General features: G+C 46.7%; 2 protein-coding genes across 4 annotated transcripts; both read right to left on the bottom strand.

The window, feature by feature from the left end:
- Nucleotides 1-60: 60 nt before the first annotated feature.
- Usp21 (ubiquitin specific peptidase 21) lies at nt 61-7,023 on the bottom strand. Of its 2 annotated transcripts, XM_077791259.1 has the most exons (12): nt 4,666-5,283; nt 3,850-3,909; nt 3,572-3,692; nt 3,241-3,352; nt 2,898-3,053; nt 2,065-2,129; nt 1,711-1,814; nt 1,443-1,529; nt 1,093-1,164; nt 758-872; nt 559-673; nt 61-361 (listed from the first exon to the last, which is right to left on the bottom strand). In XM_077791259.1, exons 1-12 carry the CDS (start codon nt 5,263-5,265, stop codon nt 271-273), a joined length of 1,698 nt encoding a protein of 565 aa, XP_077647385.1. In that variant the 5' UTR covers nt 5,266-5,283; the 3' UTR covers nt 61-270. The 2 variants fall into 2 exon arrangements, with proteins under 2 accessions (XP_077647385.1, XP_026236385.2); XM_026380600.2 differs by lacking the exons at nt 61-361; nt 559-673; nt 758-872 and adding an exon at nt 6,093-7,023 and having other exon boundaries at nt 907-1,164; nt 4,666-5,286.
- Nucleotides 7,024-7,114: 91 nt separating this feature from the next.
- Ufc1 (ubiquitin-fold modifier conjugating enzyme 1) lies at nt 7,115-11,144 on the bottom strand. 2 transcript variants are annotated; one of them, XM_026380604.2, is made up of 6 exons: nt 10,990-11,144; nt 8,541-8,608; nt 8,245-8,308; nt 7,828-7,904; nt 7,520-7,610; nt 7,115-7,325 (listed from the first exon to the last, which is right to left on the bottom strand). In XM_026380604.2, the coding sequence occupies exons 1-6, from the start codon at nt 11,110-11,112 to the stop codon at nt 7,245-7,247; spliced, it is 504 nt and encodes a 167-aa protein (XP_026236389.1). In that variant the 5' UTR covers nt 11,113-11,144; the 3' UTR covers nt 7,115-7,244. The 2 variants fall into 2 exon arrangements, with proteins under 2 accessions (XP_026236389.1, XP_026236390.1); XM_026380605.2 differs by having other exon boundaries at nt 10,946-11,082.
- Nucleotides 11,145-12,486: the final 1,342 nt, after the last annotated feature.

Below are 12,486 nucleotides of genomic sequence, written 5' to 3' on the forward strand. Positions count from 1 at the left end.
AATACAAATAAGAACATTACTTTTTCTTAATAAATTTATTCACAAAAAGTGAGACTGCAGAGGGTATGGGGGCTGTACATGGGCAGGGGCCTGATAAGCTCTGTACACAGGGCTGGGAGACGAGGGAGTCTCCAGTGGAAGGGTAGTTTTTAATAAAAAAAATAATGGGAGCTACAACCACCCCCTCCCCCCTCCCCGATTAAAAAGACACAAAAATAGACGTCTCTGAGGTAAATGGGGAGCCTGGGGCTTAAGGGTGTTGAAAGGGTTTCACAGGTGCCGAGTTGGCTCCTGCATCAGTTGGTAGAACAGCACATAGCCTTCACTGGATGCCACTTGATTTTCACTTATAGGGGAGACACTAAGAAAAAGGGAGATGGGGAAAGAGTTGTAGTCATTCCTGTATATTTTATGCTCCCCACAAGACTTAACCTCAGATAATCCAGCAAGAGATCAGGAAAGACCCCCACCGCTCCTTTCACTGGGCCCTCTGCACTCCTGGGGTTACATGGAAGGGGAGGGTGTCAGGGCTGCAGTGGGAGTGGAGGCTGTTCTCACCGAGAGTCATTGTAGACATGCCAACCAGTCTGGCATCGGCACAGGGCTGTGTAGTGGCCATAGTGGACGCTGCCCGAGTGATTGCAGAGGGCATAAAGCTGGTAAACAGGACTTCCTATGGGGTTAGAGATGATCCAGTTCTATAACCATAGGTGAGCCCCCCTCCTAAGCTCCTCAGGACCTTCCCCACCAGACTCACCTGCTTTGTCACTGGCAAAATCCCCTAGGCTCAGTCGCTGCAGTGGGAAGTCTACACCTACTGAACTTTTCTTGATGGACCCTCGGGAGGTGGAGAATCGATTCAGATCTAAGCCCTGGTTAAGGAGCATTTGGGAGGTGGAGGGTCTCTAAGGGGAAGTGCAGCCCTAAATGCTGTCCCCCTTTTTCCCCCAAGAGAAGGCTGGATGGCAGGCTTTTCTAAGGAAAATTCAATTCCCAAATGGCCAGCCTCTGCAAACGTACAGGGTGAGGAAAGAGAATGTATGGGAGTTATCCTAAGTGAAGTAAGAATTTGAGGATTAGGATATGGAGCACGAGGATTCGGGGGAATCTTTGTACTGTCAACTTTTTGGTACTTCGTGTTTTCTGCCGACATCGGTCACATACCTGAATAAATGCCAAACAGTGTTAAGTTAATGTGTTCTCTCCTCAGCTGGTTTTCTGACATCCCAAACCACACAAATTTAGAATGTTCTCCATTACTTCTGTATCCTCTGGGCCACACCCCTTTGCCCTTGGAGCACCGGGACACATCTGAGACCCCAACACGAATGCAGACATGTAATGGTTTTCCCCATACTAAGGAAACACATGTACCCTTTTCTCCTTTTGGAGTTTCCCCAGTTCTCCCACCCTTATTATAGCCCCTGTGAACCTCCACATACTGGGGCATTCTCCGACTCTAGCTCTTCTTCCTTGGTGAAAAGGCTGAAACAATCTCGCAGAGACACTTTGCCCCCAGCAAATCCTTTCTGGGGGAAAAGGGGAAGTAAGGGTCAGCATGTTCTGAATTTTCTTTTCCTACTCTTCGTCAATCTAGGCTTCAGTTATACTCTAGAGACCCACAGGGTTCCCGCCCACACTCTGGGGGTGGGTAGGTTTGGATCATAGAACCTGTGTTCCTTCCACCCCTGGAATCCTCTGGAATCCCACCTTGGGGATGGGCAGGGACAGGTCACAAAAAACCTCGAAGGTCGTGGAGCGATACCCACAGGCCTGGCACTTGAGACAACTTTTCAACTGGCCCACAAACAGGTCTAGACAGAAGCAAAGGGGCAGGAGAAAAAGTCATTGTTGGGTGCCTGACATGATTTCTTGAAATCCTGTCTCTTTATGCCCCTTTGCATGACTTTCCTTTTCTCACTATCAATACTCCTAACAAACTCTTCATACCATTTCACATCTTCATCATCCAGTTTTGCTCCCACACCCCTTGACAGAATCAATTTTTCCCCCAAGCCCAAGCCCCAAACTATTTTTTTCCCACTGCTTTGCCCCATTTCATACCCACAATCTTGCTGTCCTCTCGCTCCAGGTAACGCTTCCACATTAGGTTGGCTCGATCATCATCACTACCATATAGATCAGAGAAGTAGGGAGCACTCATGAGACAGCAGGAAACAAGGCACCCCCAACACACTAAAATGATCCATAGAGCCCTGTAGTTCATCCACACCCAACTCTGCCTCCAAATTTATCTAGTTAAAGTCAAAGGAGTAATTCAGGAAAGTTTCTGGGGAAATCCAAGGTGAAAGAAAAGATGGGAACACATACCGGGGAAGAACATGCTATCTTCCTCCACCTGGCTTCAAGCCCTTTTTATGTACTTTGTTATAATTATTCCCTCCTCTCTTGATTCTGTGATTCCCTAGCACTATCTTCTGTCTCTTTCTGCACTCCTCAGCCTACTTCCTTTTTTCTACTGCCACACTTCTTCTCAGGGGATTTTCTTTTTAAAAAATATTTATTTTTTAGTTTTAAGTGGACACAATATCTTTATTTTACATTTATGTGGTGCTGAAGATCGAAACCAGTGCCCCAAGCATGCTAGGCAAGCACTCTACCACTGAGCCATGATCCCAGCCCCTCTCAGATGATTTTTTATTCTAAAGCATTTCCCTGAACCCTACAGCTCTAATATTTATTTGTTTGTTTGTTTATTTATTTATTTTTGGTGATACAGGGGATTGAACCCAAGGGCTCATGAGAGCTACGCAAGCACTCTACCACTGAGTTATAATCCCAGCCCTATATCTCTAATCTTAACAAGCTTAACTCTGTGAAGGATGAACACTGTTGATAAACTATTGGGGAGAGAAAGGAGGAGAAGCAACCCTTACCTTAACTCGGGTTCTTCCAGTAAAGTCCCTCCTCGGCGAGGTGGAGAGGGAGCTGGACCATTGGCCAAGATTGGTGGAGCCCGGCGACCTCGTCTGTTGATTTCAAGATGTAGCCGCTCCATGAGGAGTTTCAGGAATTCCTGGGCATCCTGCTGGCTATAGCCAGACAGATAATATGGGAAACTGACCCCTTCCTTGTCCACAGACACTATCCCCTGCCCAGACATGGTTCCTACTTCCTGGATGGAGAACATCAAGGCTCAGAACAATGTTGCTGGGGTCCCTGCGTTGCATACCCACAAGACATGACCAGAGAGAAATCTATACCCTCCAGCTCTCCCACCTGTATCCAGAGAAGGAGGGAACATATTTCTGGAAGACGGCTCGGAATCGAGTAGGATTCACAGCTTCACAGGAGTCAGGGTGCCAGAGGGCACCAATCACATCTGCAAAGGCTGTTGGGGTGAGATTGGGGAAGGGAAACAAAGGTTAATATCTGAAAGATGCAGGCAAAAGGACATCTGGAGGGTAGAAAACAACCGCTAGGAAAGTAGGCAGTGGGAAAAATGGATACAACTGTTAGACTGATGGGTTGGAGGCCATGAGCACTGGCAGATGGACCTGCAAGGGGTTTGGGGAAAAATAAATAGAGGAAGCAGGAGGAGTTGTCCTACCTTCAGTAAGCTCTTGGGCTCGGCCCCCTCCAGGTACCTCTTGCCGGAAGTCCCTTCGTAGACAGAAGTCTCGAAGAGGCCGAGTGCTGCTCAAACACTGTAGCACAGCATTCAGGAAGCACTGGGAAGCAGCAGAGATACTGCCATTATCTCTCCCGGAAACTCAGGAGAGCTTCAGTGCTCTCCTTCTACATGCCTTCCCCAATTCCCCAAGTTCTCTCCACCCCCAATATCATTTCACATTTCCTTTTAGAAAGGAGGAATAGAATGGCTCTTACTGTATTTCCCAGATTTCGGAGGCCAACATGACCAGAGCCCAGAAGCAGCGTATGATGAGCCTGAAATGTCAGGGTACAGTCAGCAGTTTCCCATATATCCACTTTAATCTTCTAATAGCATGCTGCCTGCTGCCTCCCCCACCCTATACGTGCCCAAACTCTACCCTCTCCCTCACTGTCTCCCTACCTCACTGGTCATGAGCAGTAAGCCCATCACAGCTGAGTGTACCACAGACTCAGCCATGGCTGTCCCACCTATTCCCCACTTACTCCTCTGCCCAGCTAGACGGCGCTGCAGCTCCTGGGGCAACTCCCCAAGCACTGGCATGGTTGCCCAGCTGCTCCTCACCCCCACCTTGCTACCTCCAAAGCCCCCTCCTGCCCCCGTGGCCCTTTCCTGCACCCTCTCTTGTAGGCACCAACTGCAACCAGCCTAGCTCACTTAGCTAGGGAAATGGGCAACCACATTAGCTCAGATGTTCTGAACCCACCCCTCTTCAACTCCAGAGATTAATTAGGCCTAGGCAGAGTCCTAAGAGAGAAAATGCAGTAAGGGAAAGGAAGAGCCTGGGGACCCAAAGAAGTATTCTAAATAGTTGGGTTAATTCCCTGGGGACCAAAATGGCACACCATGCTGGGGACTCACAGACAACCCAGAAAAGGGTTTAGAAGGGCCCAGAAGTAAGGGAGAGGAGAGGATCCACTGCTATAAGGAACTTAGGAAAAAAAGGGACAGGAAAATCACATGATGACAAGAAAGCCGGAGGCATAAAGGTATAGGAGCTTGGAAGGCCACGTGTGTTGGCAATTCCTCACCATCTTGTCATCAGAGTAGAAAGGCTCAGAGGGCCGGGCAGATATCATGTGGAAGGAGCCATGGGAAGTGGGGGGCTCTGTCCGTATGCTCAGCAGGGTCGGGGGTCCAGGAAAGCCCCCAAGACGGCGGAGAGAAGTGCTACGTCTCAAAGTGGGCGGCTCAGGCCGGAGTGCCAAGCGGCTCAGTGCAGCCCCCAGCTCTCCAGTGCCACGATGCCCTCCCAAGGCAATCCCCATTGGACGTAAGTCCCCACTGCTCACAGACTTGGAACGGGCTAGGTTGGTCCGGGATGGGATGGGCAGAGCCACAGTTGGGGGTGGTGAGCCAGGCAGGGGAACCCCATGATCTGCCCGAAGGGGGCCTCTGGGACGAGGGCCTGAGGTCCGACCCCGTCCAAGCTCCAGTTTCTTGAGCCGTTCATCAGGGGGACCTGGCCGAGGAGGCAAAGGTCGTAACATAGGGTTTGGCCCAGGGGCTGGGTTGCGGCGCTCCTTGCTGCGGGCCCTGGGGGCAAATTGTAGCTTAGATCCCACTCGGGGTTGGACATTGACAGGTGGTTCTCGGGTCCTGCCCAGGCGGTGCTCAGAGGCCTGGGGCATTGTGGACACCACAGGCTGGACCTGGGAGGAGAAGAGGAGGTCAGCATCTGAATTATGGAGGGAGATGAGACCCTAGGCTACCATATTAGTTTGCACATGCACTGAAGACACGAATCATGTCTATCAGAGTAGTCATTATCTTCCCAGGACCTAGGAGTGTTTGCCACGAAGAAAATACTTAGTAGCCCTTGAGTAAATAAATGAAGGAAAGATAGCAGCTCATGACTTTGACCCTTTCAATATCCCCACTCTTTCCCTAGAGAATACAACTTTACTAAAAAGCCTGTGCTAATCAATTGTCTTAATAATCCAAAACTCATAAAAAGAGGTCTTATACCTGGCTAGTCAAGTGGGGTGTACCCTGGTCCTGTGGTTAAATTCAAGTATGGATGCAAGAATAACTCCTCAAAAGACAGCATTCCACCCTCAAATCCCTGCCCCTCCGGGTTGCAAATGAAGCAAACTAAATGGGTGATTTGCGACCCATTCCTTCCCCCACCTACGAGCTCCGACATGGTGTTGAGGCTCAGGGGTCAAAAACTGGAGATGCAGGACGAACAACTCTTGACCCCTAATCTCTGCACCTCACCCACCACAGCAGGGTTTTACCCGGGTCCGCCCCCCTCGAGGGCAAAAAGGCCGAGACCGCTGATTGGCTACAGGGTCCGGCGGCGTATTCCCTGCGGTCTAGGAATGTTGTCCCTCCAGCCCAGTTCTCCCAGGCCCCGCAGGGCCCCACGAGCCTCTGCCTTTGTGGAGAACCCGCTGGGGTCTGGAGCACTCTTCCCTCAGCTTCCCCTCCCCCGCCATAACACCCCGGCCCGTACCTGTCCCCCTGCGAGGTGGCAGGGGAGGCCAGCCAGGGCCAGACTCCAGCTCAGGGTCACCCCCTCCTACCCCCGTGCAGCCCCCGCGCCGGCCGGGCTGCAGCTTTAGCTGCAGCTGTTGCCCAGATCTCTCCCGCCGCAAGGGCCGCCGCCATCTTTGTTGGTCCCACCCGGCCACCGGCCACCAGCTTCACAGTCTCTCAAGGCGCCTGCGCACCCACACTCTAAATCCTGCCTCCCCCTCTGCGTTTGCGTGAGCCCGCCCCCACGGCTCCTGGGCCGACACCATGGAAACGATGCCAACTTTAGAACCGCTAGTTCTCAGCCCGGCTCTGAGTGGTCTTTAAACCATCGCTCCAAAGCAAGTTCCGAGGTCCAGGCTTCTGTCATCCCGTCCTGGGAAAATTCAAGAATGGCCACGAAGCTTGTAACACAGATCAGGGCGGGTGCTAGAGTGACAACCTGCAGGCCTGGGTCCAGATAGCAGATGACCAACAGAGAAGCATCTAGTACTCCACATAGGGATAGGAAGATCCCTAGAGGGCAGGGAATGCTGGATCTGCAAAACCATTCTTCAACCTTCTTGCAGGCGTAAGCAGTAGGGAAAAGCATGGCATGCTGCTAAAGGACAAAGCAGATCTCAGCAGCAGGGAGAGCAGTCAGATTTTCTTTAATTCCCTAGCTCCTGACCAAAGCATACACCATTCCCCACTTCCTCCCAACCTACTGTGTCTGTTCAATATGCCTCTGGTTTTAGCTGCTCACCTTCTGTTAAAAGCCACCAACGAAAACGACAGGTTACCATGGGAAGCAGCTTTATTGATGGGTTGTCAACAGAAATCAAAAAGGCTATGTACTCATTTTCAGCTACTCCCTATGCCACCAGGATTGAGGCCTCCATTGCTCTACCTGGAAAGGGAATATAAATTGCCTCTTCATTTTCTAAAGCAAGTCTTTTCCCTTCCTGTGCAGCCTAACTTAAAAATTCAGTGACAATACTGTGTGTATGTTGTTTTCATCAATAATGCCTGCTGCAGCAACTTAGAAACAACCAAAGGTGGAAGAGCGATAGGGGGAAGTGATCAGATGAGTAAGAAGAGTGATGCACAAGAAAGGAACGTAGCCACTGTCCTGCCTCAGTGGCTGGATCCTTCACTGGTTGCATTTCTCTTTGTGCTGGATCACACCCTTCTGAATCAGATCAGGAATTTCCACTGCCAGCCATGGACCCAGCTGCAATACAAGGGAGACCCTGTGAGATTACTACCACTCAGTTAATGCCTCTTGTTCCATCAGAAGCTCCTTCCTGGAGATTCTGGGGGAACATGCCCAAGAGACATCACTATTATTCCTTGTTTACTCTCAGTTACTTTTCCAGAGCCTAACCCCAACACCTCCCCTTCCTATACCAAGTATACCAGACTTACCCCCAGGGCCATGAGATGAGCTAGTCCAAACTTGGGCACATTCCTGGCCCACAAGGGTTTAAAGTGATCAGTCAGGCATATTTTGCCACCCCTGTGAGAGGTATAAGAGAAAGAGATTGATATGCAAAATTCACCAAAATGCACAGCAGCCTCTGGGAACACAAGAAGACCACCAGTGCTCAAAACTAATAACAAAGTCACCTAAGTACTTTGCCCAGGCTTAAATCCCTCTAAGTGAGTAGACTCAGAAAAATTTCTGCCTTGAGAGTTCTTCCCTAAGTCCTTCTCCATCTCATTTTCAGTCCTACCTGTACATCTTGGCTGTTTTTCCATCCAGCTCAGGGACTGCAATTTCTGGAGCAGTAGTGGGATATGTGATAGGAATCTGGAGGAATTATAGAACCTTAATAAAACAGAATTAGGCTAGATAGGAACTACTCTAATCAAACACACATATTTCTTTTCTTTCTTTCTCTCTCTCTTTAATCTTCCCACACATTTCTTGGTTGAATTGAAATGTTCAGCAAACTTCCCCAGCAGCTTCGACATGCCAGGATTCCTGATATGGAGATTAAAAGCTATAACTAATGCTTGCTTCAAACCTCAACTTTCCCCTCCCATTTGTAAAGTTTTCTTTGGTTTCTTCAAGAAAGATTAGCTTGTTAATAGTCATCTGATCTCTCCCCTTCCACTAACCTTCATGTTTCCCACTTCATCACACTTACATCAAATTCGATGTCAAATTCATATTTGAGGAGGTCATGGATGTACCAGCATTTTCCAAACCACCTGTAATAAAGACCAAATTTCAGTTAAATTTGCCCATCCCTCTTTTACTCAAATGACATCTTGGTTTAGGGCTAAACTGGGAGACTCATCTCCCAGGTTGGGGAAATCTGGGGCTATAGAATTACAGATAGCTAACCTGACACAAGTCAGTTCCAGCAGTGGATTTTGGGATACCAAACTGCACAAGCCAGGTAAGACTCCCATCCTCCACCTCCCAAGAGGGTATACCTACCGGGTACCTTCCTTGTTGGACTCCAGACGGAACCAATCATTGTCTGCATTCTTGTTGTTCTCCACATACTAAAAGCAGAGAATGAAATCTTTGAGGGGAAAATAGGAGCCACGGGCATTCCCTCTCCCCACAAAAGAAAATTATGATTACTTCTCTCTCAGTACATTTACCAAATTTTTATGACGTAAGTAAAACTAAAGACAAGGCTACCCTGGTAAGTTGGGGACTTGCCCAGAGCAAAGAATAGAAGACTTGGGTTCCATTCAATTTAACAGGCACAAAAGATGTAAAGATATCATCTGGATTCTTTTCTTATTTCTGATAGTATCTGCCCTCAGCCCACAACTCACCTTATGGTATACTCCCTTAAAGGAGGGCCTTAAGCAGTCCTGGATTCCACTAGCACCCACATGCTGATAACTACCAGATCTTTTATTTTTAGTCCAGATCTTTCCTCAGAAATTTGGACTTAAGTATACAACTGTATCTTCAAATTTCGACCTTTAATTTGAATATTCCTGAAACCTGGCACTTCCACCTGGTATTTACAGTATTTCTTCAGACCTGTTTCTCATCCTGCATTCTCAATCTCAGGTTGAGGTGTTAGCATTCACTTAGTCAATGAAGCCAAAAACCTGGGAATTATCCTTGACCTTTTTGATACTGGGATTTAACTCAGAGCTACTTTACTACTAAGCTATGTCCCCAGTCCTTTTTATTTTTGAGACAGGATCTCACTAAATTGTTTATGGCCTCACTAAATTGCTGAAGCTGGCCCAGAACTTGTGATCCTCCTGGCTTAGCCTCCTGTGTAGTTGGAATGATAGGTGTGTGCCACCATGCCTGGCTGGATATTCTTCAAATCTACCTCTCCTTTCTATTATGACCACAATGCCTCATTTAGATCGTCATCTTTCTTTCACTTGGATTAATGACAGCCTCCTAACTTTTCTTCTACCTTTAACCTTACCCCTGATCAATTGTATTTTTCTCTGTGTCACTGACCTACACCCAAATCTGGTCATGTTACTCATCAGCTTAAAATCCTTTAAAGGCATCCCAACACCTCCAAATAAAATTCAAACTAGAGTGATGGGTGGCACACACTTAATAATCCCAGCTACTTGGGGAGACTAAGGCAGGAGGACGGCAAGTTGTAGGCCAGCCTGTGCAACTTACAGAGATCTTGTCCCAAAAGAAAAAATAAAAAGGGGGCTGGGGATATAGCTCAGTCAGTAGAGTGCTTGCCTCACATGCACAAGGCCCTGGGTTCAATCCCCAGCACCACAAAAAAATTAAAAATAAATTAAAAAATAAAAGCGGGAGCGATGGCTGAGGATGTCACTCAGTGGTAGAGTGCCTTAGGGTTCAATCCCTAGTACCACAAAATAAAATTCAAGTGCTCAAATCTATTTCCCCAGCCTTGTTTACTTCCTGCCTCTATCTGAATCTCTAGCAACTCTGAACTATTTGTTTCTTTATAAACATCATGCCACATAGAACTTATATTCCTTTGCTTATGATGTTCTCATGTCTTAAGTATCCTTCTCCCACCTTTATGTTCTATTAATTAGCCTTACTTATATTTTCCTTTAAATCTCAGCCCAAACATTACTGTTCTCAGGAAGCCTTCCTTGACCAAACTCAAGCTCGATTAGATATTGCTTCTCATGCTCTCAGACCATCCTGGCCATTTCTTTATTTCTATTTAAACACTGTATGATACTGTTTCTGTCTACCACGGTAGGCTCCTCCTTACTCGGTTTTGTTTCCCCTTTTTAGACCCAAGGGACAATAATGATATTGAGATTTTACACACACACACACACACACACACACACACACACACTGAATGAATACATGAGTAGGATATCTGCTGAGAACACTATGAAAGATTTTCTTCCCTTTTCATAATAGGAAGATTAGCTGATAAGATGGCTCATTTCTAACTATTTCTAAAATAGTTATCCAACTATTGTGTGCCTCACATTGGGTATAGAGAGACATTCCATCCAACTCTCAACAACTAACACCTACTTGAATTTTCAGTCCTAACGTGTTTTTCTTCGTTACGGAGAATGAAAGGGGGAGCAGAGAGACGCGTTGGGATTTAAGGGCCCAACAAATACTTCTGACCACCACTTTTACATACCCTAGGACAAACACCTGGAGCAGGAGAGACACGTCACCTTCCGGGTAAGTGTAAGCTTAAAATACTGCTGTCTTTAGCTATAAGATATAGTCCCACTTTTACTAATCTGAGTCTTTCTTTCCAGCTTACTTCCCGTCATTCTTCCTAAACCACCCAGCCCAGCAAACCGTCCCATTTCTCTGAATTTAGAAGTTAAAATTAAAAACCGGAAGCGGCTTCCACACGGAGCCTATTCCTGAGAACACCTGATTACCTGCAAGCCCTTTGCTACGCGGTCGATCATAAAGCACAACTGACCCGGATAAGAGACTGGTATTCCTCCTTTAGTCGCTGCACCCACAACTCCCGATCTCGGGGTCCGGCATTAGTTTTCAGCACTGGAATCTCAGACACAACACGCCGTGTGGCCTCGTCCGCCATCTTGGATCAGGGCGCAAGAGTAATGCGGAAGTGGTGCTGTCTGTAACTTACGCTCGGGCGCAGCCATCTTTACTATGGGAAGAAGAGGAGTAGGATTGCCTTAAGACTTTTCTGAATGCAATCTTTTTTTTCTTGTAAGGAGGGCAAATTTGCTATCTGATTACCCGCTTGTGATGCGTCAGGAAGAACGAAATAGAAACGGACTGCTCTGTCCTGAATATGTCACCTATCACTAAATCACCAGAGACGGCTCGGAGAAGGACTTCCGTTCATGCTCAGAAGAAACAATCAGGAAAAAACGATCCCGGAGGTCTTCCCAAACCTGGAGCGTTTTTCCAATTTCACGCTCTTCTAGGCACCCTTCTAGGAACTGCCTTCCTAAAACACTCAATTCTGCTTCAAAGCTTCCTTACCTTAAGTATTGTCCAGCTGAATACCAGAGGCCAAAGGAGTTATCCAATATAAGTGTGTTGAACTCATAATTATCAGAAACCATGCAAAATCAATGTATAATATACAGTCCCTGCCCTGAAGGATTAATATAATTGAATTTAGAAGTTACCAGACTTTAGAAGTTACCAGAAGACTTGGTCTATCCTAGAAGAGGTATTCACTGGTTGAGCACTAGACATTTTTGGTAATTAACCAGTAAAGAATGTCTCTCTATACCCAATGTGAGGCACACAATAAGTTCTCAGTCATCCTTTGCAAAAATTTTTTATCTTCAGTTAGTTTTAAAATTTAAACACATTCGGGTCTGGGGATGTGGCTCAAGCGGTAGCGCGCTGGCCCTGGCATGTGTGCGGCTCAGGTTCGATCCTCAGCACCACATACCAACAAAGATGTTGTGTCCCCGGAAAACTAAAAAATAAATATTAAAAAATTCTAAAAAAAAATAAAAAATTAAATACATTAATTTTGGATTTAAATATCTTAAGTGAATCAGTCCAGCCTGTGGTAGTAATTCTAGATCAAATTCTATAATTCATCAAATTCTTTAGTCCATCTATAAATGTGATGAGCATTCTGTATCTTGTCTAATTGCCCTGGCTGAAACTTTCAGTACAATAGTGTATACAAATGTTGAGAGTAGACATCTTTGTCATGTTCTGATGTTAGGAAGAAACTCAATCTTTCCAGTATGACATTAGCTGCAAGTTTTTTCTAGATATCTTTAATCATGTTGAGAAAGTTCCCTTCTATTTCTAGTGTTTAGAGTTTTGTTTTGTTTTTAAAGTCACAAATGGATGTTGTTTTTTTCCAAAGGCTTTTCTGTGTTCCTTGAAATGACAGTTTTCCCACCTCTATTTTCTTTTTTATCAATCAATTTCTTTCCTTTTCCCACTCTTCCCCCCCCCCCCCCCCCCCCCCCCC

Source organism: Urocitellus parryii, chromosome 11 (genome assembly GCF_045843805.1).
Source record: "Urocitellus parryii isolate mUroPar1 chromosome 11, mUroPar1.hap1, whole genome shotgun sequence".
Lineage (NCBI taxonomy): Eukaryota > Metazoa > Chordata > Mammalia > Rodentia > Sciuridae > Urocitellus > Urocitellus parryii.